The sequence below is a fragment of the Canis aureus genome, chromosome 14 (genome assembly GCF_053574225.1).
Source record: "Canis aureus isolate CA01 chromosome 14, VMU_Caureus_v.1.0, whole genome shotgun sequence".
NCBI classification, from domain to species: Eukaryota; Metazoa; Chordata; class Mammalia; order Carnivora; family Canidae; genus Canis; species Canis aureus.
The window spans coordinates 3,142,154-3,168,305 of NC_135624.1; the positions used below are offsets into that span (position 1 = coordinate 3,142,154).

The 26,152-nt window shown below is 43.7% G+C and overlaps 1 protein-coding gene across 9 annotated transcripts in view; it reads left to right on the forward strand.

Annotated features, from left to right (window-relative positions):
- LAPTM4B (lysosomal protein transmembrane 4 beta) overlaps nucleotides 1-16,593 on the forward strand; it is a 91,606-nt gene extending 75,013 nt beyond the window's left edge. For 5 of the 9 annotated variants that reach the window (XR_013351395.1, XM_077846677.1, XM_077846675.1 and 2 more), the window contains one exon: nucleotides 13,685-16,593. Coding sequence is in view for 7 of the 9 variants with exons in the window: in XM_077846675.1 (XP_077702801.1) it covers nucleotides 13,685-13,762 (78 nt within the window). In the remaining 2 variants the exon portion in view is untranslated. Of the gene's footprint in view, nucleotides 1-3,767; nucleotides 3,848-12,426; nucleotides 13,063-13,684 lie in introns of those variants that run through there. The other 4 variants (XM_077846673.1, XM_077846676.1, XM_077846682.1 and 1 more) reach the window with 2 other exon arrangements.
- Nucleotides 16,594-26,152: the final 9,559 nt, after the last annotated feature.

Below are 26,152 nucleotides of genomic sequence, written 5' to 3' on the forward strand. Positions count from 1 at the left end.
GCATTGCCCTGCCTGTCTCCTACCTGTCACCCCTGCAGTTGGCCCTGCTGACTCCTTTTCCTATTTCTTCTAGTGTTTGCCTCTGTATTTTAAAAGTAATGTTGACATCGCTGTTTGATGATCTACCCAAGATCTCTTTTGACTTCTTGTGGTTGACTAGGATTTAGTTCTCATTCTTCTACTTGTGTCCCCGCTTCCCTTGTCCTCCTCGCATCATCATATCAGATTTTCCGGGGCCGCCATCAGTGAGTGTTTGCCTTTGACAAGAGACATATACATATATGGGAATATTGTTCGGTGCAGAGCTCAGTGGTATACATTCTTTCATATAGTGTTTGTTTTTTTCCCAGCAAACATTTGCCTTGTTTTTTCATCTGCCAAATTTGGGGGTTTCATTTTTTTTTTTTTTTTACCTTTTTTTTACCTGTTTTACCCATCCTTCCTATGTGGCTGTTAAGTCTGTCAACCACCTAGTAATAGTATTTTCCAAGTGTTTGGCTCTGTGACATCAGCAGTCAGTTCTCTTTTTTTCCTAGGGCTTCTCCTTTCCCTACCACTGGGTGGACTAGGTCCACACAGCTGTCATCCTGGTCACTGGTTTCACCTTAATATACCTCATTTTGCTAGGATGGGCGGGGGGGGGGAGGGGGGTGCGGGTGTTGTCCAGCAAGCAAACTCCTGGTGCAATTTACCTTGGGCCTTTTACCAACCCCTAGATTTGGACTTCCAAATCTCCAGGAATGGTTCTTTGAGAATCTGATAGAAGCTCTGAATGCTCTTTCCAGGAAAATAATTGCACAAACATAAAATTTGGCATGCAATTTTGTGTGTCTGAAGATATTTATGTTACTTACATATAATACTTTGGGGGATGTAATCTTAGCAACTGTAGAGTTCCAAATAAGCCTTTAGTGCCTAAGCTCTGGTATGATAGTGTAAGTCCAACTCTAACCATAGTACCCAAACATCTCCTATTTTTACTGATAGTTATTTTCTCTTGAGCTTTTTATCATTTCTTAGTCTTTGATGGGATGAATTTATTTCCCAAATTTTAATGACTTGTGGATTTATGGCCAGCTGGAGTCACTTCTGTGTTAAATTTTGCAAATTTATTTCTCCCTCCAACTGTTTTATATATTGAAGTAGCTAGGAAGAATGAAGTCTACTCTGGTAACACTCTGAGTATTGGTTGAGTTGAATTAAAATGATTGAGGAACTAGTTCCCACAAGCACACTGTAACCTAGCAAGATAACTCCCAATTAAGGAAATACTACAGATTCTAACCTTCCTAATGAAGAGCTGCCTTCTGGGGTCACTGGCAAGAGGGGTTTTTCCACCTGCATGTCAGAAAGTTACATGATCACACAGTCACTGTGGTTGAGCTCATATTAAGACAAACTCCAAGGGATTGTACTTAGATAGGAATTTCAGCATATTGAATATTACTTGAAGTAAAGTAGTCTCTGTTGAGATTTGTAATCTGTCTGTGTTTATCTACTCAGTGAGTAGCTGCCATTTACCAGGTAGAGACTTTAGTTTGAAATAGAATATGACCTATATTCTTAGTCCTAAGAGATTATTTTTTAGTCATTCATTATGAATGACTAAATTTTTAAGAGTGAAAGAGTTTGGGATCCCTGGGTGGCGCAGCGGTTTAGCGCCTGCCTTTGGCCCAGGGCGTGATCCTGGAGACCCGGGATCGAATCCCACATCAGGCTCCTGGTGCATGGAGCCTGCTTCTCCCTCTGCCTATGTCTCTGCCTCTGTCTCTCTCTCTCTGTGTGACTATCATAAGTAAAAATTAAAAAGAAAAAAAAGAGTGAAAGAGTTTAACTAAATGCCAACTTCTAAAAATGTCAAAATAATTGGATTTCAACCAATTTTGTTATATGGCACCCTCATTGGCATGTCCTATCTTAATTGCCTCTACAGTTATTTTCTCAGATTTCCAAGTACTCAGTCCCTGTTTTTGTGGATTATTTCTTTGGGCTCCATCTTTCTTTTACAGGGTCCCCCTTAATATTTCTTGCAGAGCTGGTTTGGTGGTCACATATTGTTTCAGTTTCTGCCTATCTTGGAAGCTCTTTATCTCTCCTATTTTGAGTGACAGCCTTGCTGGATAAAGTATTCTTGGCTGCATGTTCTTCTCATTTAGGACCCTGAATATATCCTGCCAGCCCTTTCTGCCCTGCCAGGTTTCTGTGGAGAGGTCTGCTATTAATCTGATATTTCTCCCCATATAAGCTAAGAATCTCTTGTCTCTCACTGCTTTAAGGATTTTCTCTTTATCTTTGGAATTCGTAAGTTTCACTATTAAATGTCAAGATGTTGAACAGTTTTCATTTGGAAGGGAAACCTCTGTATCTCCTGGATCTGAGTGCCTGTTTCTCTCCCCAAATTAGGGGAAGTTCTCAGCTATGATTTGTTCAAATATGCATTCTGGCCCTCTGACCCTCTCAGCGCTCTCTGGAACCCCAATTATATGCAGATTTTTCCTTCTGAGGCTATCATTTATTTCCCTTAACCTTTCCTCGTGGTCTTTTAGTTGTTTTTCTCTTTTTCTTTAGCTTCCTTCCTTGCCATCAACTTGTCTTCTATGTCGCTCACCCTTTCTTCCACCTCATTAACCCTGGTCATTAGGACAACCAGTTTGGATTGCATCTCATTTAATTGATTTTTAATTTCAGCCTGATTAAATCTAAATTCTGCAGTCATGAAGTCTCTAGAATCCTTTATGCTTTTTTCCAGAGCCACCAGTAGCTTTATAATTGTGCTTGTGAATTGGCTTTCTGACTTTGAATTGTAATCCATGTTCTGTAGCTCTGTAGCAGAGAGATTCTTTCTTTTGCGGTAAATTCTTCCTTCTAGCCATTTTGCTCAGTGCAGAGTAGCTGTGTAAGCGGGCTGAGTCAAGAATATGAACCATGACCTAAGTAAGTTTCAGCTTAGATGAGGTCAGAGACTAGAACATGAAAACAAAGATCAGAACAAAACAACACAAAAGGGTCATTAAAGTGAAAAGAATTTTTAAAACAAAGTAGTACAAAATAAAAGGCCAAAAATCCCAAAGAAGAAGAAAGAAAGAAGAGAAAAAAAAAGAGAAGAAAAAAAGGGGGGACTTGGAGTTGGTGGTGGTGAAGAAGTTGTAGTGGAAAGAGAATGTATTCTACCTGAGGGGTCTTAGAGGGTGATCCTCTTGGTTCTGAATGTACTAAGTTCTGTATGTTAGAAGATGCTCAGTCCCACATTTATAAACCAGCAATACTTGTAGAAAGCCCCGACCCTGACCACCAAAACATAAACGAGATAAAAGAGGGGGCAGAATGGGAATGAAGAGAGAATATAATCTCACAGAATGAACCAGCACGGTATACTACTTGGCTCTGGGTGCATGCTGGTCATGTTCTAGAAAGCATTAACTTCCGCTGTTGTAGTACAAAATGAGGCAGAGAAAACAACACACACACACACACACACACACACACAAACATATCTCGTGTATCTCCCAAAATTGAATTGAGTATGTTGAAAGGAATTTAGAAGTGGAAAATATATCTAAGACATGTAATTGTAGAAATCGGAAAGTCAAAAAGGAAGAAACTTAAAGATGAAGAGGTGGCAAAGTATTGTAGTTAAGGTGGGAAAAGAGAAAAAATATTGGCAACTTGTAGTGTGATATAAAAATGAGCTGTACTGGAGAAAGGGAAAAAAGTGGGGGTACCCTTTGGTTCTGCATACTATAAATCCCTCGACTTCCCCTTTCCAGTGCCGCTTGGTCAAGAACTTGCTCTTCCCGGTCCTTCCAGCTGGTCTTCTGGGGGAAGGACCTGCGGCCCTGATTCTCAGGTGTGTGCACCTGGCAGAGACGTCCCCTGGCGGCCCCGCCCCTCCCAGGCACCGGGTGAGCCCAGGAGGAACAGCACCACTGTCCGCGGCCAGGTCTCCAGCTCTGGAGCCAGCTCCCCCAGTAACTCCCGCAGCCCCCAGTCCGCCCTGGCCTGGACGCTCCCGGGGCGGCGCGGGGCGCCGATGCGCACAGCTCGGGGGCGCCCCGCGGCAGGAGCGTCCTCCCGGTCCTGGGCCCTCCCCGCCTCCGCCTGGCCCGGGGGAGCGCAGGATCGTGGGCTGGGATCGCGCTCCCAGGTCGCAGCTCCTGAAGGCAGCGAGGCAGCGCCCCCCCGCCGGCGCCCCCGCCCGACGGACCGGCTGCCCCCCGAGGCCCCGCCGGGTGCGCGACCCAGCTCCTCACCGAGAGTCGCCCGCCGGGTGCAGCGCGCTTGACCCCAGGCTGCACTTGCTCTTAGCGACGCGGGGGACACTGGGGCTTCACTGCCCCTCCTGCGGTTCGATTCGATTCGATTCGATTCGATTCGGCTCGAGTTCCCGGCTGAGCACCTTTCCGTCCAGGAAGAATCTGGTGCGGATTTCTTAAACTTCCTGCTTCTCCCGGGCTGGGCTTTCCCGTCCCGGAGGCTCTCGCAGCTGGGCTTTACCCGGCTCTCCACGGTGCCCCTCCCCTACTTGATTCTTTCTTTCTTTCTTTTTTATTGGAGTTCAATTTGCCAACAGACAGAATAACACCCAGTGCTTATCCCGCCAAGTGCCCCCCTCAGTGCCTGTCACCCAGTCACCCCAACCCCCCACCCACCTCCCCTTCCACTACCCCTTGTTCATTTCCCAGAGTTAGGGGTCTCTCATATTTTGTCACCCTCACTGATATTTACCCTCATTTTCTCTCCTTTACCTTTATTCCCTTTCACTAATTTTTTATATTCCCCAAATGAATGGGACCATAAATGTTTGTCCTTCTCCAATTGACTTCTTTCACGCAGCATAATACCCTCCAGTCCCTCCACGTCAAAGCAAATGGGGGGTATTTGTCGTTTCTAATGGCTGAGTAACATCCCATTGTATACATAAACCACATCTTCTTTATCCATCATCTTTCGATGGACACCGAGGCTCCTTCCACAGTTTGGCTATTGTGGACATTGCTGCTAGGAACATCGGGGTGCAGGTGTCCCTGCATTTCACTGCATCTGTATCTTTGGGGTAAATCCCCAACAGTGCAACTGCTGGGTCGTAGGGCAGGTCTATTTTTAACTCTTTGAGGAACCTCCACACAGTTTTCCAGAGTGGCTGCACCAGTTTGCATTCCCACCAACAGTGCAGGAGGGTTCCCTTTTCTCCACATCCCCTCCAACATTTGTGGTTTCCTGCCTTGTTAATTTGCCCCATTCTCACTGGTGTGAGGTGGGATCTCATTGTGGTTTTGATTTGTATTTCCCTGATGGCAAGTGATGCAGAGCATTTTCTCATGTGCGTGTTGGCCATGTCTATGTCTTCCTCTGTGAGATTTCTGTTCATGCCTTTTGCCCATTTCATGATTTGATTGTTTCTTTTCTGTTCAGTTTAAATAAGCTCTTGATAGATCTTGGAAACTAGCCCTTTATCTGATACGTCATTTGCAAATATCTTCTCCCATTCTGTAGGTTGTCTTTTAGTTTTGTTGACTGTTGCTTTTCCTGTGCAGAAGCTTCTTATCTAGATGAAGTCCCAATAATTCATTTTTGCTTTTGCTTCTCTTGCCTTCATGGATGTATCTTGCAAAGAAGTTACTGTGGCCAAGTTCAAAAAGGGTGTTGCCTGTGTTCTTCTCTAGGATTTTGATGGAATCTTGTCTCACATTTAGATCTTTCATCCATTTTGAGTTTATCTTTGTGTCTGGTGAAAGAGAGTGGTCTAGTTTCATTCTTCTGCATGTGGATGTCCAATTTTCCCAGCACCATTTATTGAAGAGACTGTCTGTCTCCCAATGGATAGTCTTTCCTCCTTTATCGAATATTAGTTGCCCATAAAGTTCAGGGTCCACTTCTGGATTCTCTCTTCTGTTCCATTGATCTATGTGTCTGTTTTTGTCCAGTACCACACTGTCTTGATGACCACAGCTTTGTAGTACAACCTGAAATCCAGCATTGTGATGCCCCCAGCTATGGTTTTCTTTTTTAATATTCCCCTGGCTGTTCGGAGTCTTTTCTGATTCCACACAAATCTTAAGATGATTTGTTCCAACTCTCTGAAAAAAGTCCATGGTATTTTGATAGGGATTGCATTAAATGTAAATGGCCCTGGGTAACATTGGCATTTTCACAATATTAATTCTTCCAATCCATGAGCATGGAATATTTTTCCATCTCTTTGTGTCTTCCTTAATTTCTTTCAGAAGTGTTCTGTAGTTTTTAGGGTATATATCCTTTACCTCTTTGGTTGAGTTTATTCCTAGGTATCTTATGTTTTTGGGTGCAAATGTAAATGGGATTGACTCCTTAAGTTCTCTTTCTTCAGTCTCATTGTTAGTGAAGTTCTCTTTCTTCAGTCTCATTGTTAGTGAATAGAAACACCACTGATTTCTGGGCATTGATTTTGTATCCTGCCACACTGCCAAATTGCTGTATGAGTTCCAGCAATCTTGGGGTGGAGACTTTTGGGTTTTCTATGTACGGTATCATGTCATCTGTGAAGAGGGAAGAGCCTAACTTCTTATTTGCCAATTTGAATGCCTTTTATTTCTTTTTGTTGCCTGATTGCTGAGGCTAGGACTTCCAGTACTATGTTGAATAGCAGTGGTGAGAGTGGACATCCCTGTCTTGTTCCTGATCTTAGGGGAAAGGCTCCCAGTGCTTCCCATTGAGAATGATATTTGCTGTGGGCTTTTCGTAGATGGCTTTTAAGATGCTGAGGAATGTTCCCTCTATCCCTACACTCTGAAGAGTTTTGACCAGGAATGGATGCTCTATTTTGTCAAAAGCTTTCTCTGCATCTAATGAGAGGATCATATGGTTCTTGGTTTTTCTCTTGCTGATATGATGAATCACATTGATTGCTTTACGAGTGTTGAACCAGCCTTGCATCGGGGGGATACATCCCACTTGGTCATGGTGAATAATCTTCTTAATGTATTGTTGGATCCTATTGGCTAGTATCTTGTTGAGAATTTTTGCATCCATGTTCATCAGGGATATTGGTCTGTAATTCTCCTTTTTGGTGGGGTCTTTGGTTTTGGAATTAAGGTGATGCTTGCCTCATAGAACGAGCTTGGGAGTCTTCCATCTCTTTCTATCTTTCCAGCTTTAGTAGGATAGGTATGGTTTCTTCTTTAAACGTTTGATAGAATTCCCCTGGGAAGCCATCTGGCCCTGGACTCTTGTGTCTTGGGAGGTTTTTGATGACTGCTTCCATTTCCTCCCTGGTTATTGGCCTGTTCAGGTTTTCTATTTCTTCTTGTTCCAGTTTTGGTAGTTTGTGGCTTTCCAGAAATGCGTCCATTTCTTCTAGATTGCCTAACTTATTGGCATATAGCTGCTCATAATAAATTTTTAAAATCATTTGTATTTCTTTGGTATTGGTGGTGATCTCTCCGTTTTCATTCATAGTTTTATTAATTTGAGTCTTCTCTCTCTTCTTTTTAATAAGGCTGGCTAATGGTTTATCTATCTTACTAATTCTTTCAAAGAACCAACTCCTGGTTTTGTTGATCTGTTCCATAGTTCTGGTCTCTATTTCATTGAGTTCTGCTCGAATCTTTATTAACTCTCTTCTTCTGCTGGGTGTAGGATCTATTTGCTGTTTTTTCTCCAGCTCCTTTAGGTGCAAGGTTATCTTTTGTATTTCAGTTCTTTCCAGTTTTTGGATGGATGCTTATATTGCGATGTATTTCCCCCTCAACTGCTTTTACTGTATCCCAAAGATTTTGAACAGTTGTATCTTCATTCTCATTAGTTTCCATGAATCTTTTTAATTCTTCCCTAATACCCTGGTTGACCCTTTCATCTTTTAGCAGGATGGTCCTTTTCCCTCATGTGTTTGAAATCCTTCCAACTTCTTGTGATTTAGTTCTAGTTTCAAAGCATTATGGTCTGAAAATATGCAGCAGACGATCCCAATCTTTTGGTTTCGTTTAAGACCTGATTTGTGACCCAGTATGTGGTCTATTCTGGAGGAAGTTCCATGTGCACTTGAGAAGAATGTGTGTTCAGTTGCATTTCCATGTAAAGTTCTGTAAATATCTGTGAAATCCATCTGGTCCAGTGTATCACTTAAAGCTCTTGTTTCTTTGGAGATGTTGTACTTAGGAGATCTGTCGATTGTAGAAAGCACTGTGTTCAAGTCACCAAGTATAAGTGTATTATTATCTAAGTATGTCTTAACTTTGGTTGTTAATTGATTAATGTACTTGGCAGCTCCCACATTCGGGGCATAAATATTGATGATTATTAAGTCCTCTTGTTGGATAGATCCTTTAAGTATGAGATAGTGTCCCTCTTCATCTCTCACTACAGTCTTCAGGATAAACTTTAATTTATCTGATATAAGGATGGCTACCCCTGCTTTCTTTTAAGGTCATTTGAATGGTAAATGGTTCTCCAACTTTTTATTTTCAGGCTGTAGGTGTCCTTCTGTCTAAAATGAGTCTCTTGTAGACAGCAAATAGATGGGTCCTGCTTTTTTATCCAGTCTGAAACCCTGTGCCTTTTGATGGGTTCATTAAGCCCATTCACGTTCAGAGTTACTATTGAAAGATATGAATTTAGTGTCATCATGATACCTATTCAGTCCCTGTTTTTGTGGATTGTTTCCTTCGACTTCCTCTTTCTTTTACAGAGTCCCTCTTAATATCTTGCAGAGCTGGTTTGGTGGTCACATATTCTTTCAGTCTCTGCCTATCTTGGAAGCTCTTTATCTCTCCTATTCTGAATGAGAACCTAGCTGGATAAAGTATCTTGGTTGCAGGTTCTTCTCATTTAGGATCCTGAATATATCCTGCCAGCCCTTTCTGGCCTGCCAGATCTTGTGAAGAGGTCTGCTGTTACCCTAATACTTCTCCCCATAAAGGTTAGGGATCCCTTGTTTCTTGCTGCTTTAAGGATTTTTCTCTTTATCATAGGAATTTCCAAGTTTCACTATTAAATGTTGAGGTGTTGAACGATTTTTATTGATTTTAGAGGGGGTAGATCTCTCTATCTCCTAGATCTGAATGCCTGTTTCCCTTCCCACTTTAGGGAAGTTCTCAGCTATGATTTGTTCAAATACACTTTCTGGTCCTCTGTCCCTTTTGATGCCCTCGGGAACCCCAATTAAACGTAGATTTTTCCTTCTGAGGCTGTCATTTATTTCCCTTAACCTATCCTCATGATCTTTTAATTGTTTGTCTCTTTTTTCCTCCACTCCCTTCCTTGCCATCAACTTGTCTTCTATGTCACTCACTCGTTCTTCTACCTCGTTAACCCTCGTCATTAGGACCTCCAGTTTGGATTGCATCTCATTTAATTGATTTTTAATTTCAGCCTGATTAGATTTAAATTCTGCAGTCATGAAGTTTCTTGAATCCTTTATGCTTTTTTCTAGAGCCACCAGCAGCTTTATAATTGTGCTTGTGATTTGGCTTTCTGACATCGAATTTTAATCCAAATTTTGTAACTCTGTGGGAGAGAGTGTTGTTTCTGATTCTTTCTTTTGAGGTGAGTTTTTCCTTCTAGTCATTTTGCTCAGTGCAAAGTGGCTAAAAACAAGTTGTACTGGAAAAAGGAGAAAAAGAGAGAAAAAAGGAAAAAGGGGGGGAACAAACAGAAAACAAAAAACAAGAGGGGGTATCCTCTGAGTCTATGTACTGTAAATTCCTAGACTTTCCCTGGAACTTTCTAGCGCTGCTTGGTCAAGAACTTGCTCTTCTCCTGTCCTTCCAGCTGGTCTTCTGGGGTAGGGGCCTGCTGTGCTGATTCTCAGGTGTGTTCACCTGGGGGAGCTGCCCAGCCCCTTGCCAGGTGTACAGCTCAGTGGGAGCTGTTTATCCTGTGAGGCCCCTGCTTCCTGGCTGCCCTGCTCAGTCCCAGGCACAAGGTGACACCAGGAGGAACAACAAGAGTGGCGGCGGCCAGCTCTCCGCAGTAACTACTGCAGCTCCCAGTCCGCAGGGGCCTGGATGCTTCAGGGGCAGGAGGCGCCGATATGCACAGCTCCCGGCCGCCCAGTGGCAGGAGGGTCCTTGCTGCCCTGTGTCCTCCCGGCCTCCGCCTGTCCCCAGGAAGCGCCGGATCTTGGGCTGTGTCCCCTGGTGCCCTGGGCTCCAGGGCCTGCACCGCTGGCATCGCGCTCCCGGGCCGCGCAGCCCCCTCCGCCAGGAGCCGCTGCCCGAGCCAATGCTTGGGCTCCTCCCAGGGCCCGCCGGGCGTGGCGCTCTCCCCCGGGCGCAGGTCCTCTGTTAGTGCCCCTGGGAGCCTGAGGGCACCCCTTCCACCCCCCCCACCCCCCCACCCCCGGGATCCTGCCCAAGCTCCCTGCAGGCGCCTTTCCATCCAGGAAGATTGGTAAAGCTGCTTCTCCCGGCCGGGGCTCTCGTGTCCTGGGGACACTCACCGCAGGGCCTTAGCCTGCTCCTCCCAGGGCCCCTCCCCCTTGGATGCTTTTTTATTTCTTTATTTTTCCCCGTCTTCCTACCTTGATAGAAGCGCGAACTCTTCTCACTGTAGCATTCCAGCTGGTCTCTCTTTAAATCTCAGGCCGAATTCGTAGGTTTTCAGGATGATTTGAAAGTTAGGTACGTTGGGGACGGGTGACTTGGGGACCCTACTCTTCCGCCCTCTTGCCCCGCCTCCTGATTCTTTATTATATATATTTTCCCCCACCTTCCTACCTTGCTAGAAGCGAAAACCCTTCTCTCTGTCGCGCTCCGGCTATTCTCACTTTAAATCTCAGGTCGAATTTGTAGGTGTTCAGGATGGTTTGAAAGTTATCTAGGTAAGGTGGTGGGGCCAGGTTAATTGAGGACCCGACTCTCCTGCCATCTTTCCCTGCCCCTAAATAAATAAAATCTTAAAAAAAATAAATCAAGTTTGAAGATAAATCACAAGAATCAGTGACAACCTAACAATATGAAAGTAAGTCTATTTTGAAAAACAAAAGTTAAAGTTACAGTACTGTTTTTTTCTTTCTAAAAAAAATGTGTTTAATCTGTGTACATTTGGGAGAATCTGAGTATCGTATTTTGCTCAGGAAAGAGAAAAAAATGGATGCAGTGGCTGATTTCATTCCTTTTTAAGTAGCCCCACTGTGTTTTAGGATAATTTCTCCAAGGATAGTGATAGATATGAATCATTTAATTGTTTAATGAGGCTGAGGAACATAATGCTGAAGCTCAGTCATGCAAAATTTAATATTTCTAGTGTCGATCACAGCTGTTGCTGCTGGTTATAAGTTACCACATCTGTGTGCACACACACACCAGTGCAGATGCAGAGAGAGGAGGTCTGGGTTTGTTGTAGAAAATACACTTTTCTCCCCAGTCAAGCTGAGACCCTTTAGGATCCCTTGTGGAGAGGCTGCTGCCAGAGCCTGGGTGAAGTGCCTTTGGGTGGAAGACAGGGCTGTGTTCATGCTCTGGCCCTTGCCTCTCTTCCCCTCAGGTCCCAGAAGATGCCGTACCTTCAGGCTTCTCTCCTCTTACCTGTGCTCTTATCCTTGTACCTGCAGCGCCTCCTCTTCTGTCTGGGCCCGATCCCTCTTCCTGAAGGGCCTAAAGTACTTTTCCCCTTGTGTTCTTCTTTGATATCTTGTTCACACCCATCCACTGATCATGCCCAATTTTACCTGGTTCACCACCAGTCCTCTGTTAATTATTCTTTATTAAACCTTCTCTGTTCAAATGACTGGGTGGTTTCTGTCTCCTAATCGGACCCTAGCCATTGTCAATGTCCTCTGCCTAGAATGCCAGGCTGCACTTCCTCATCTAACCTAATACACTGTACAGATCCTCTCAGGACCAGCCCAGGCAATGCCTCACTCATTCATTCCAGAAACATCTGAGTTCCTACTGTTGAATAAGCACTGGGCCCAACTCCAGGGTTGCATAAGACCGGATTTCAGCCCAGCAGGAGCTCCATGACTGGAATAGGAGAATATACAGTCAAGTGTGTTGAATTAGAGAGGTAGGAGCATGTGCGTGTGTGTATGCATGATACTGTTGGGCAAATACGGTATGACAAAAACTTAAAATAGAAAACTTTAAAAAAAATGTTAATGTTCCTCTGGAGGCTAAAGGGATAAATAAACGAAAATGCGAGAAATTGATAAACATCTACCGCTTTCCATTTAAGCAATGTCCATATATTTGTTTTTTTCTGTTCTGTTTGTGAATGTTCCTTCTCTTTCCACAAAACACTTGAGGTAGGTAAGGTTTTAGTTCATCTCATCTCTGAATTTCTAAGGGCAGGGACCCTCCTTTATCTTAATGAACTTGTACTTATGATGCTTGTCACCTAGTAGATGCGTGATCAGTGTTAGTTGACTGAAGAAAGGCTAATTACATTGAGTTCATACTCCCTGGTTTGTTTTTTACTCTGAAATCAATCAGTGTTTTCTTCTGTTGACAGTTCATGAACCATTCCAAGCACTTGTTTTTGTACCTGAGATGTGAACAGGGAGGCTGTCAGTTGTGCTTGTTTATTCCTCTTCAGCCATTTACAGATATCAACCATCTTAGGTGTGCATCAAGTAGTGTTACATATTTTATAGACCTCTCATTCTCTGGCATCCCCATATTATAGATGTAGAAATTGAGGTCAAGTAAGTTATTTAAGGCCACACTGACAAAATGTGGCTGATGTCACCATGAGTGGTTCCTGTAGTCAGACAGATGCCTGCCCTATTTGTATGCACACTAGACATCACCCAGAAGCCTTTTTTCCTGTCAGGAGACACAGTTGCCTCCTTCCTAGTCCTAGAGACATAGTCCTGGGGCCTTCCAGGCACCTTGACATTCAGGCACATGTGAACAGGGTTTGGAAAACCTAGAAAGGGCAGGGTGTCTGGGTGGCTCAGTTGGTTAAGTGTCTGCCTTCAGCCCAGGTCATGTTCTCAGGGTCCTGGGATCGGATCCTGCATCAAGCTCCCTGCTCAGCGAGGAGTCTGCTTCTCACTCTCCTCCTGCTTGTGCTCTCTCTCCCTCTCTCTCTGTCAAATAAATAAAATCTTAAAAAAAAAAAAAAAAAACTAGAAAGGACCAAAAGTCTCCTAACATTTTTTTCTTTAAGAAAAAGTCTCAGGGATCCCTGGGTGGCGCATCGGTTTGGCGCCTGCCTTTGGCCCAGGGCGCGATCCTGGAGACCCGGGATCGAATCCCATGTCAGACTCCCGGTGCATGGAGCCTGCTTCTCCCTCTGCCTGTGTCTCTGCCTCTCTCTCTCTCTCTCTGTGTGACTATCATAAATAAATAATATTAAAAAAATAAAATCTAAAAAAAAAAAAAAGAAAGAAAGAAAGAAAAAGTCTCATCCAGAACATGAGAGACTCCTAACTCTGGGAAACGAACTAGAGGAGGTGGGTGGGGGGTGGGGGTGACTGGGTGACGGGCACTGAGGGGGGCACTTGGTGGGATGAGCACTGGGTGTTATTCTATATGTTGGCAAATTGAACACCAATAAAAAAATAAATTAAAAAAAAAAGAAAAAAAAGTCTCATCAAGAAAGAAAAGAAAAAGTCTCATCGAAGTATAGCCACTTGCTGGTGGGTTGAAATTTGGTACAGGTGATGGCAAACATTTAGCTGCATGAAAGTTCCACAGAAGCTAAAGTTCAGGGGAATGTATGTGCACTTTTAAAACTCACTCTCGTCTTCTCTGTTTCTTCTCAGGTGCTATTACCCCCATATGACGATGCCACCGTGAATGGTGCTGCCAAGGAACCACCGCCCCCTTATGTGTCTGCCTGAGCCTGAGAGGGGAGTGAAACTGGGACCTGCAGCTTGATTTTCAGACGTCAGAGCAATAGTTCTTTCATTTCACTTCTGGGATGAGCTCTCTGAGCTTATTCGTTGCTGAAATGCTCCAGTTTTAAAATTTAGATGTTAAGTTGAAATCCTCTTTAGTGTTAAGCATATGCTTCAGCTAGAGCATGGTGATAGAATCACTGTAGCATTCTTTACATAGGGCTGGGGCGCAGTGGGCTTCCCTCGTCTGTCCTGGTTTTCCCTAGGCATGGAAACCTCCCCGCAATTCGGATGGGCCTGGAGTCAGAGAAGCCTGGTTTTGTCCCTGCTGGACCTCAGAATTAGGGAATGAACCACATTTTTTTCTTCATGTTCCCTCTATCTCTTCTGAGAGTGTAAAATAAAATCAAAATTAGATAATGCTTTTCTTAAGCCATTCTAGTGTGTGAACAAACCCTTCTAGAACAGGAATGTCAATTGTGTAATCATTGCTCTAATTAGCTAAATAGGAGTTCGTATCTATATAAATAAAACAAGAATTTCCTTAAGATTATTCATGACTTACATTCGGTGATGATTTATATTTGCTGTTCAACGATTTTGTCCATGGGCTAAATCAAGACCCTTCAACAATCCTAGACAGTGACAGCAGCCACTCGCCTACAGCTGCTCTTGTACACCCTGGGTCTGGGGTCACAGAGGCACGTGTCTCATTTGTGTTGCAGGTGTAGAACTGATTCATTTAGTACCACATCATTTAGTACCACATGGTATCTATCTGGTGCTCCCTTTCTCCTGCTTTCCCATGCCCCCCCCACCCTTTTCACAAAGCATTTGCCTAATAGTATGAACAAATTTTTCTCTTCTCTCTGCAAAATACATCCTACTATTTGAAATTCCGAGTATGCCTAGTCATCTTTTGAAATGTAAGACAGCTTTCAGAGAAAGGAGGAGGAGTGCTTTTCTTGTGGAATGCTTTCACCTCAACTACCTGAGTTTCAAAGGACTTTGACATATTCGTATATTCAAAAGTCAGAGCTCTCCCGGTTGCTCATTGTTGAGTATGCTGTCAATGAAAGGTTTGCAACTGAAGTGAAATTCGCCCACATCGGAGAAAATAACCTTTTGATTTTGTGGTGATTATGCCTAGGGACCCTTTCCACCCACATGTGGTCATGTAGACACACATAGTTTGGCCAAAGGAGGCAGATTTACAGCTTGTTTCACACATATGTGTTTTTTGGTTCTTTTTTACTATTTCAATTCTGATAAAATCAAAACATCGTAAAACATCGTAGACCAATAGAAATGGAGATGAACAGACCTGACCTTCTAACGTTCCTAAGCCCCACCTCTAGGAAGCTCTGTGTGCTCAGCTGTTTTGCATATGGTTGCTTTATGTCCATGATGTACTTTTAATAAGCAGTTCAGATTTTACTCCATTTGAGGGGGAGTTTTATCCCTGAGAATCAGCCTTGGTCATTTCCTTTGGTGTATCTCATTAGTATTCTTTATAAACTCGACCTAAGCAGTTCTCTTCCTGGAAGCTCACAAGATTCACACTAAGTTAATCATATTAAGAGGTATTAGGAATAGGAAAGGCTTCTCTGACAGTTTCACTGATCGCTGGAAGGCACATAGAACATCAACGTTGCTTGCATGGACCTCCCTGTGATTTTCGAGCCCCTCTGCCTGATAATTTTTGTGGTATGAAAAACGGCACATAGTTAAGTAGAGAGAAATGCTGACCTTGAGTCTGTGTGGCCTCCTTAGAGGAAATATTGCTCATGTGATGCGCGGACCACAACACAGACACCAGGACATCCCTTCATTCTCAGGGGTCCCACCTGGAGCTGACAAAGAGGCCTTTCCTGATTTACAATGTAACCCACGCTGTGTACCAAAGCCGCCTCCATACTTAACTCTGCAGAGTAACGAACTGGCCTCTCCACACGACTGTGGGGAGGTTATGATGTAGGACTAAAATGACCCTGCAGAGCCCATTCCATGACTCAGCAATTCACTATCTCATTGATAATCTAGTTAAATACCTCTCTTAAATGTATTTTAAATCCAACTTTAATATCTGACCTCCTTCCCTACTTTGCCATCTGCAGTCATTCCCTCAACTGTCCCTATGCCTGTGTGCCTGTTGGTCACTTTACTGATGAGAGCACCTCAGTCGTTTTCATCTTAACTACCCTCCTCAGCTCCTGATGACAGGGTCTTGGATATTCAGTCCAGCACCAGAAGGTGTGCAAATGGACCCACCAAGAGGCAGCACATGTAGGAGAGTTTTGAGTCTGCTCTCTGGGCCAGAGGGAACAGGAAGCTGATGTCCTTTGCTTAGATATGGTCTGTCCACCCTAAGAACCATGCTTCCATTGAATAAGCTGGTCAGGTTTCTAGAATGCCCAGTCATATGGAAGAACTTTAAGGCCAACAGACTCTCCCACCCCTTCCTGTACCTTTTTCCAACACAAACCTCATGTGCAGTATCTTCTCCAAGTCCAGTGTCTTTGGCCCCGCCCCCACTCTGTCTTACTGTCTCCAGGGAATGCAAGAAGCTTCCCCTTTCCCATCCTTTTTTTTTTTTTTTTTTAATTACTCAGTCTGTTCTGGCCCTAAATATTTGTTAAGTTTGACTGCTTACCCAAACCACACCTCATTTCATGTGTCTTTTCTCTTCACTCTGTTTGTTAATCAACAATACTTCTTAGTAATGATCTCACTAGACCATCTGTATAGACCATTAGAATTGTTTTCTCCATAGAGGGATGTATTGTATTTGAAATATTCATCCTTTGAGAATAAAATCCTGCTGTGCAAACTGAGCTTTTGTGATCAAGGAAAACTGATGAGATTGTGAAAATATTTCCCTTTTTTGAAAAAGGTGTGCAGTTTTTGCAGCCTGTGTAGAAACTGATTTAATATCATTAAATAATATTTCTGCTGTCATGGAGGCAGTCTCTAATGTTCTGGAGAGTAGAGGGTAGGTGTCTTTGCCAAGGTATTGAAAGAGTCACACAAAGAGACTGCCGGCATCAAGTGCAGGCTCCCCATCTTCAGACCTAACGTGCACCAAACATAGTACTTAGAACTGTGTAAAATGGATTTTTGACAGCTCAGACATTTGTTCTGAAAGAGAAGGAAAAAGGAGGCTTTGCAAGAATGTCTCCACACCCATGGAATTCACTTAAAAGTGTCTATGCACACTGGCCAAGTTTTCTGCCAAATGACTCTCTGGAGTATGGAAGCGAACCAGTTCTGTGACCTGCCCAGAAGCCCACGCATGTCTTTTGCTGACTATAGCACCCAGACATCAGAAGAGAGAAGCTGTCATTGGCCAACCCAGAAAAAATGACATCAAGGCAAAAAGTCTTAGTACTATCCACCCATCAATGTGATCCTAATTAGCAAGAACAGCTGCTGCTTCAGAATGAGGAGTTTGGCTTAAAACAGCATAATGGACTCAAGTCTGTTTGTTTTATCCCATCTAAAATTTACATATGCTTTTTTAAAAAGCCATTTATGGTACAAATACAGTTTTTATTTATTAAGTAAGCTTATTAATACGGGAACCTTTTTAACTCAGAAAATAAAATCATAACATATATTCCTTGGCGTATGCCAAGATGTCCAGGGTATATTGCTACAACAGAGCAAAAAGTTTGGAAGAGAACTGTGTAAGCCCAAATGGATTGGGCATGACTAGCCAGCAATTGAGTGTTTGAGCCACATCTCTGTCAGGAAAGGCCCAGATTGAATGTGTCTTCATCTTGACTGCTACCGGCCAGTCCCACCTCCAGTGCAGTAGTGCCTCAACTCTCAGTATCACTAAGCAGAATTTGAAAAGTCCAACCTAAAGAGCCAATAATGCTTCCACCTATGGTCTCCACCGGAAGAAATCCCCAGCTCTGGGAAGACTGGGGAACAATGGATCTGCTATCCAGCAAAAGCACAAAGGACCCTGTGTCCTGTGTCGTGGGGATGCCCCTCCAACCCGGAGTGCTGGCCTTTGTGAGATGTAACTTTTCACTCAGTATTCATTTTAGCTAAAGGAATCATATGTAATTATTCTAGGTCACTATTTTACGGTCACTGGATATTTCTTTAGTTCTTTCAAATTTAGGCCTTTTTAAATTACATTTATCAGAGGAGGGGCAAGATGGAGGAAGAGTAGGGTCCCCAAGTCACCTGTCCCCACCAAATTACCTAGATAACCTTCAAATCATCCTGAAAATCTACGAATTCGGCCTGAGATTTAAAGAGAGACCAGCTGGAATGCTACAGTGAGAAGAGTTCGCGCTTCTATCAAGGTAGGAAGACGGGGAAAAAGAAATAAAGACACAAAAGGCCTCCAAGGGGGAGGGGCCCCGCGAGGAGCCGGGCTGAGACCGGGGCGAGTGTCCCCAGGACAGGAGAGCCCCGCCCCGGAGGAGCAGGAGCTGCACCGACCTTCCCGGGCGGAAAGGGGCTCGCAGGGGGTTAGAGCAGGACCCAGGAGGGCGGGGAGGCCCTCGGGCTCCCGGGGACACTAACAGACACCTGCGCCCCGGGACAGTGCGCCGAGCTCCCTAAGGGCTGCAGCGCGCACGGCGGGACCCGGAGCAGCTCGGGGGGCTCGGGGCGGCTCCTCGGAGGGGGCTGCGGGGCGGGAGCAGCTCGGGGGGCTCGGGGGCGGCTCCGCGGAGGGGGCTGCGGGGCGGGAGCAGCTCGGGGGGGTCGGGGGCGGCTCCGCGGAGGGGGCTGCGGGGCGGGAGGAGCTCGGGGGGCTCGGGGGCGGCTCCGCGGAGGGGGCTGCGGGGCCGGAGCAGCTCGGAGGAGCTCGGGGGCGGCTCCGCGGAGGGGGCTGCGGGGCGGGAGCGCGAATCCAACAGCGCAGGCTCCGGAGCACAGGGCGCCGGGACACAGCCCAGGATCCGGCCTCCCCCGGGACAGGCAGAGGCCAGGAGGGCCCAGTACAGCGAGGACGCTCCTGCCCCAGCTGAGCAGATCAGCGGCCCCGCCCGGATCCTCCAGGCCCTGCAGACGGAGAGCTCCGTGGTGACTGCGGGAGCTGACTCCAGGGCTCCAGAGCTGCCTCCGCCACTGGGGCTGTTCCTCCTGGGGCCTCACGGGGTAAACAACCCGCACTGAGCCCTGCACCAGGCAGGGGCAGAGCAGCTCCCCCAAGTGCTAACACCTGAAAATCAGCACAACAGGCCCCTCCCCCAGAAGACCAGCTGGACGGACAAGTTCCAGGGGACGTCAAGGGACTTAAAGTACACAGAATCAGAAGATACTCCCCCGTAGTTTTTTCTTTTCTTTTCTTTTCTTCCTTTTTGATTTCTGTTTGCTTCCCCCACCCTTTTTTTTCCTTTCTTTCTCTTTTTCTTCTCTTTTTTCTTCCTTTTTTCTTTTTCTCTTTTCTTTCCTTCTTTCTCTCTTCTTTTTCTCCTTTTCCCAATACAACTTGTTTTTGGCCACTCTGCACTGAACAAAATGACTACAAGGAAAAGCTCACCTCAAAAGAAAGAAACAGTCCTCTCTCCCACAGAGTTACAAAATCTGGATTGCAATTCAATGTCAGAAAGCCAATTCAGAAGCACTATTATACAGCTACTGGTGGCTCTAGAAAAAAGCATAAAGGACTCAAGAGACTTCATGACTGCAGAATTTAGATCTAATCAGGCAGAAATTAAAAATCAATTGAATGAGATGCAATCCAAACTAGAAGTCCTAACGACGAGACTTAACGAGGTGGAAGAACGAGTGAGTAACATAGAAGACAAGTTGATGGCAAAGAGGGAAACTGAGGAAAAAAGAGACCAACAATTAAAAGACCATGCGGATAGATTAAGCGAAATAAACGACAGCCTGAGGAAGAAAAACCTATGTGTAATTGGGGTTCCCGAGGGCGCCGAAAGGGACAGAGGGCCAGAATATGTATTTGAACAAATCATAGCTGAAAACTTTCTTAATCTGGGAAGGGAAACAGGCATTCAGATCCAGGAAATAGAGAGATCCCCCCCCCACAAAAATCAATAAAAACCGTTCAACACTTCTACATCTAATAGTTAAGCTTGCAAATTCCAAAGATAAAGAAAAGATCCTTAAAGCAGCAAGACACAAGAAATCCCTGACCTTTATGGGGAGGAGTATTAGGGTAACAGCAGACCTCTCCACAGAGACCTGGCAGGCTAGAAAGGGCTGGCAGGATATATTCAGGGTCCTAAATGAGAAGAACATGCAACCAAGAATACTTTATCCACCAAGGCTCTCATTCAAAATGGAAGGAGAGATAAAGAGCTTCCAAGACAGGCAGGGACTGAAAGAATATGTGACCTCCAAACCAGCTCTGCAAGAAATTTTAAGGGGGACTCTTAAAATTCCCCTTTAAGAAGAAGTTCAGTGGAACAATCCACAAAAAGAAGGACTGAATAGATATCATGATGACACTAAACTCATATCTCTCAATAGTAACTCTGAATGTGAACAGGCTTAATGACCCCATCAAAAGGCTCAGGGTTTCAGACTGGATAAAAAAGCAGGACCCATCTATTTGCTGTCTACAAGAGACTCATTTTAGACAGAAGGACACCTAGAGCCTGAAAATAAAAGGTTGGAGAACCATTTACCATTCGAATGGTCCTCAAAAGAAAGCAGGGGTAGCCATCCTTATATCAGATAAACTAAAATTTACCCCAAAGACTGTAGTGAGAGATGAAGAAGGACACTATCTCATACTTAAAGGATCTATCCAACAAGAGGACTTAACAATCCTCAATATATATGCCCCGAATGTGGGAGCTGCCAAATATATAAATCAATTAATAACCAAAGTGAAGAAATACTTAGATAATAATACACATATACTTGGTGACTTCAATCTAGCTCTTTCTATACTCGATAGGTCTTCTAAGCACAACATCTCCAAAGAAACGAGAGCTTTAAATGATACACTGGACCAGATGGATTTCACAGATATCTACAGAACTTTACATCCAAACTCAACTGAATACACATTCTTCTCAAGTGCACATGGAACTTTCTCCAGAATAGACCACATACTGGGTCACAAATAGGGTCTGAACCGATACCAAAGGATTGGGATCGTCCCCTGCATATTCTCAGACCATAATGCCTTGAAATTAGAACTAAATCACAACAAGAAGTGTGGAAGGACCTCAAACACGTGGAGGTGAAGGACCATCCTGCTAAAAGATGAAAGGGTCAACCAGGAAATTAAGGAAGAATTAAAAAGATTCATGGAAACTAGTGAGAATGAAGATACAACCGTTCAAAATCTTTGGGATGAGGCGAAAGCAGTCCTAAGGGGGAAATACATTGCAATACAAACATCCATTCAAAAACTGGAAAGAACTCAAATACAAAAGCTAACCTTACACATAAAGGAGCTAGAGAAAAAACAGCAGATAGATCCTACACCCAGCAGAAGAAGAGAGTTAATTAAGATTCGAGCTGAACTCAACAAAATCGAGACCAGAAGAACTGTGGAACAGATCAACAAAACCAGGAGTTGGTACTTTGAAAGAATTAACAAGATAGATAAACCATTAGCCAGCCTTATTAAAAAGAAGAGAGAGAAGACTCAAATTAATAAAATCATGAATGAGAAAGGAGAGATCACTACCAACACCAAGGAAATACAAACGATTTTAAAAACATATTATGAACAGCTATACGCCAATACATTAGGCAATCTAGAAGAAATGGACGCATTCCTGGAAAGCCACAAACTACCAAAACTGGAACAGGAAGAAATAGAAAACCTGAACAGGCCAATAACCAGGGAGGAAATGGAAGCAGTCATCAAAAACCTCCCAAGACACAAGAGTCCAGGGCCAGATGGCTTCCCAGGGGAATTCTATCAAACGTTTAAAGAAGAAACCATACCTATCCTACTAAAGCTGTTTGGAAAGATAGAAAGAGATGGAGTACTTCCAAATTCGTTCTATGAGGCCAGCATCACCTTAATTCCAAAACCAGATAAAGACCCTACCAAAAAGGAGAATTACAGACCAATATCCCTGATGAACATGGATGCAGAAATTCTCAATAAGATACTAGCCAATTGGATCCAACAGTGCCTTAAGAAAATTATTCACCATGACCAAGTAGGATTTATCCCCGGGACATAAGGCTGGTTCAACACCCGTAAAACAATCAATGTGATTCATCATATCAGCAAGAGAAAAACCAAGAACCATATGATCCTCTCAATAGATGCAGAGAAAGCATTTGACAAAATACAGCATCCATTCCTGATCAAAACTCTTCAGAGTGCAGGGATAGAGGGAACATTCCTCGACATCTTAAAAGCCATCTACGAAAAGCCCACAGCAAATATCATTCTCAATGGGGAAGCACTGGGAGCCTTTCCCCTAAGATCAGGAACAAGACAGGGATGTCCACTCTCACCACTGCTGTTCAACATAGTACTGGAAGTCCTAGCCTCAGCAATCAGACAACAAAAAGACATTAAAGGCATTCAAATTGGCAAAGAAGAAGTCAAACTCTCCCTCTTCGCCGATGACATGATACTCTACATAGAAAACCTAAAAGCCTCCACCCCAAGATTGCTAGAATTCATACAGCAATTTGGCAGTGTGGCAGGATACAAAATCAATGCCCAGAAATCAGTGGCATTTCTATACACTAACAATGAGACTGAAGAAAGAGAAATTAAGGAGTCAATCCCATTTACAATTGCACCCAAAAGCATAAGATACCTAGGAATAAACCTAACCAAAGAGGTAAAGGATCTATACCCTAAAAACTATAGAACACTCTGAAAGAAATTGAGGAGGACAGAAAGAGATGGAAAAATATTCCATACTCATGGACTGGCAGAATTAATATTGTGAAAATGTCAATGTTACTCAGGGCAATTTACACGTTTAATGCAATCCCTATCAAAATACCATGGACTTTCTTCAGAGAGTTGGAACAAATTATTTTAAGATTTGTGTGGAATCAGAAAAGACCCCGAATAGCCAGGGGGATTTTAAAAAAGAAAACCATATCTGGGGGCATCACAATGCCAGAGTTGAGGTTGTACTACAAAGCTGTGGTCATCAAGACAGTGTGGTACTGGACAAAAACAGACACATAGATCAATGGAACAGAATAGAGAATCCAGAAGTGGACCCTGAACTTTATGGTCAACTAATACTCGATAAAGGAGGAAAGACTATCCACTGGAAGAAAGACAGTCTCTTCAGTAAATGGTGCCGGGAAAATTGGACATCCAATTGCATTGGACATTGGACATTCCAATGGACATTGGACATTCCAATGCAGAAGAATGAAACTAGACCACTCTCTTGCACCATACACAAAGATAAACTCAAAATGGATGAAAGATCTAAATGTGAGACAAGATTCTATCAAAATCCTAGAGGAGAACACAGGCAACACCCTTTTTGAACTTGGCCACAGTAACTTCTTGCAAGATACATCCACAAAGGCAAAAGAAACAAAAGCAAAAATGAACTATTGGGACTTCATCCAGATAAGAAGCTTTTGCACAGGAAAGGATACAGTCAACAAAACTAAGACAACCAACAGAATGGGAGAAGATATTTGCAAATGACGTATCAGATAAAGGGCTAGTTTCCAAGATCTATAAAGAACTTATTAAACTCAACACCAAAGAAACAAACAATCCAATCATGAAATGGGCAAAAGACATGAACAGAAATCTCACAGAGGAAGACATAGACATGGCCAACACGCACATGAGAAAATGCTCTGCATCACTTGCCATCAGGGAAATACAAATCAAAACCACAATGAGATCCCACCTCACACCAGTGAGAATGCGGCAAATTAACAAGGCAGGAAACCACAAATGTTGGAGAGGATGCGGAGAAAAGGGAACCCTCTTGGGATCCCTGGGTGGCGCAGCGGTTTGGCGCCTTCCTTTGGCCCAGGGCGCGATCCTGGAGACCCGGGATAGAGTCCCACGTCGGGCTCCCGGTGCATGGAGCCTGCTTCTCCCTCTGCCTGTGTCTCTGCCTCTCTCTCTCTCTCTCTCTCTCTCTCTCTCTCTCTCTCTGTGTGACTATCATAAATAAAAAAAAAAAAGAAAAGAAAAAAGAAAAGGGAACCCTCTTACACTGTTGGTGGGAATGTGAACTGGTGCAGCCACTCTGGAAAACTGTGTGGAGGTTCCTCAAAGAGTTAAAAATAGACCTGCCCTATGACCCAGCAATTGCACTGTTGGGGATTTAACCCAAAGATACAGATGCAATGAAACGCCAGGACACCTGCACCCCGATGTTTCTAGCAGCAATGGCCACAATAGCCAAACTGTGGAAGGAGCCTCGGTGTCCATCGAAAGATGAATGGATAAAGAAGATGTGGTTTATGTATACAATGGAATATTACTCAGCCATTAGAAACGACAAATACCCACCATTTGCTTCGACGTGGATGGAACTGGAGGATATTATGCTGAGTGAAATAAGTCAATCGGAGAAGGACAAACATTATATGTTCTCATTTATTTGGGGAATATAAATAATAGTGAAAGGGAATAGAAGGGAAGGGAGAAGAAATGGGTAGGAAATATCAGAAAGGGAGACAGAACATAGAGACTCCTAAGTCTGGGAATCGAACTAGGGGTGATGGAAGGGATGGGGGGCGGGGGAGGGGTGACCGGGTGATGGGCACTGAGGGGGGCACTTGACAGGATGAGCACTGGGTGTTATTCTGTATGTTGGCAAATTGAACACCAATAAAAAATAAATTTATTATTTAAAAAAAAACAAAAATAAATAAAAGCAGCTCTCACCCTGCTTTTATCACTGCCCTCAGTCTTTTCGATCTCGGTGACTTAGTGACATTTCATATTCATTGTGCCCCAAATGGAAAATTGTCCTCCCTTTCTTCAAATCTTCTCCTGTTGACTCGTGTTTCAACTGCTGGCCTCCCCATCATTGCCAGTCGTTCTTCTAGTCATGCCACTTTGCGATAAATCAGAGGTCCTCTGCCTTGTTCCTCTTTCTCTCTTTCCCCATATCTGATTAGTCTCCAGCCCTGTGGCTCCCACCTTTTGATAGAGTGGAATGATATTCACCATTTATTGAGTCCTCCCTCTGTGCCAGCCATTCTGCCAAGCACTTCACACCTATTGACTTCATGTGTGTTGTACAAACGAGGAAATGAAGCGTTTAAAGGGAGAGAACTGTTCCCAAGTCACACCCATTATTGGCAAAGCCAGGGTTTATTTATTTTTTTATAATAAATTTCTTTTTTATTGGTATTGGAATCTGAAGTTCACGTTACACAAATGAAGCTGTCAGTTCCCTGTTTAATTGGACTGGAAAGTGTTCTTCAAATATCAGTTTTTAATTCTTATAAAGAATTTATTCAGGCAAGAAGAAAGATCAGAGGCAGTGGGCCTTTCAGAGTGGTTAATTGTTTTAAGTGAACAATTGCTTATGAGGAAGTTAGGCACTATTTTTAAACTGCACTGATTTACCTTTGTTGAGGAAACTATGCATATTAAGATTTCGGGCAGGGGCACCTGGGTTGGCACAAATCAGTTAAGTGACTGCTGATTTCAGCCCAGGTTGTGAGATCCAGCCCCAGATCAGGCTCTATACTCTGTGGAATAGGCTTGAGATTCTCTTTCCCTCACCCTCTGCCTCCTCCCACTATACTAAATAAATAAATCTTAAAAAAAAAAAAAAAAAAAGATTTCAGGCATCATAATTCAGTCTAGTGTGTGAGCAAGTAGAACGAAGTTGTAATTGGTTAATACTGTCTTGGAGGAATGGTTGGAGGCCTTGAGACTCACCTTCCTTCCCTGGCTCTGCCCCAGGAAGCTTATATCAGTGTGTTTATTTTCATGCCTATCACAGGAGGCAGAATAGAGCAGTCCTTTCCATTAGGACTGTCGGCTTTCTTCTGTCCTGTGAACTTAATGTGCTATCACCTGCATTCCTGAGAGCCAGCGTCCCCAAATAAATGCCCCAAATACATGCCTTCACAGTGAATCCAGAGGTGGTTTGGGCATCTTTAGGCAGGAGACATTGCAAACTTGTGGGTTTTAAAAAAATAACTAATGTATCGTAAGAAAAAAAACAGAAAATAAAGCCAACAATTTCTCCTTTGGATCTCAACTTGAGAAACTTCCCTCTGGAAGCTTTTATGACCCACTAGTCTTGGAAGTATTCATTTTACACTTCCATAGGATATACAGTGACCCAGTCAAGGCACATCTTACACTCTATGGCTTCTGTTGCTTCTCTTTCCTTTTTAAATTCTGAATTAATCAACCTCTTTTCCAAAAAGATTGATTGATTGATTGATTGATTGATTGGATTGATTTATGTATTTGAGAGAGCAAGCAAGTGTGCATGAGCTGGGGGAGGGGAAGTA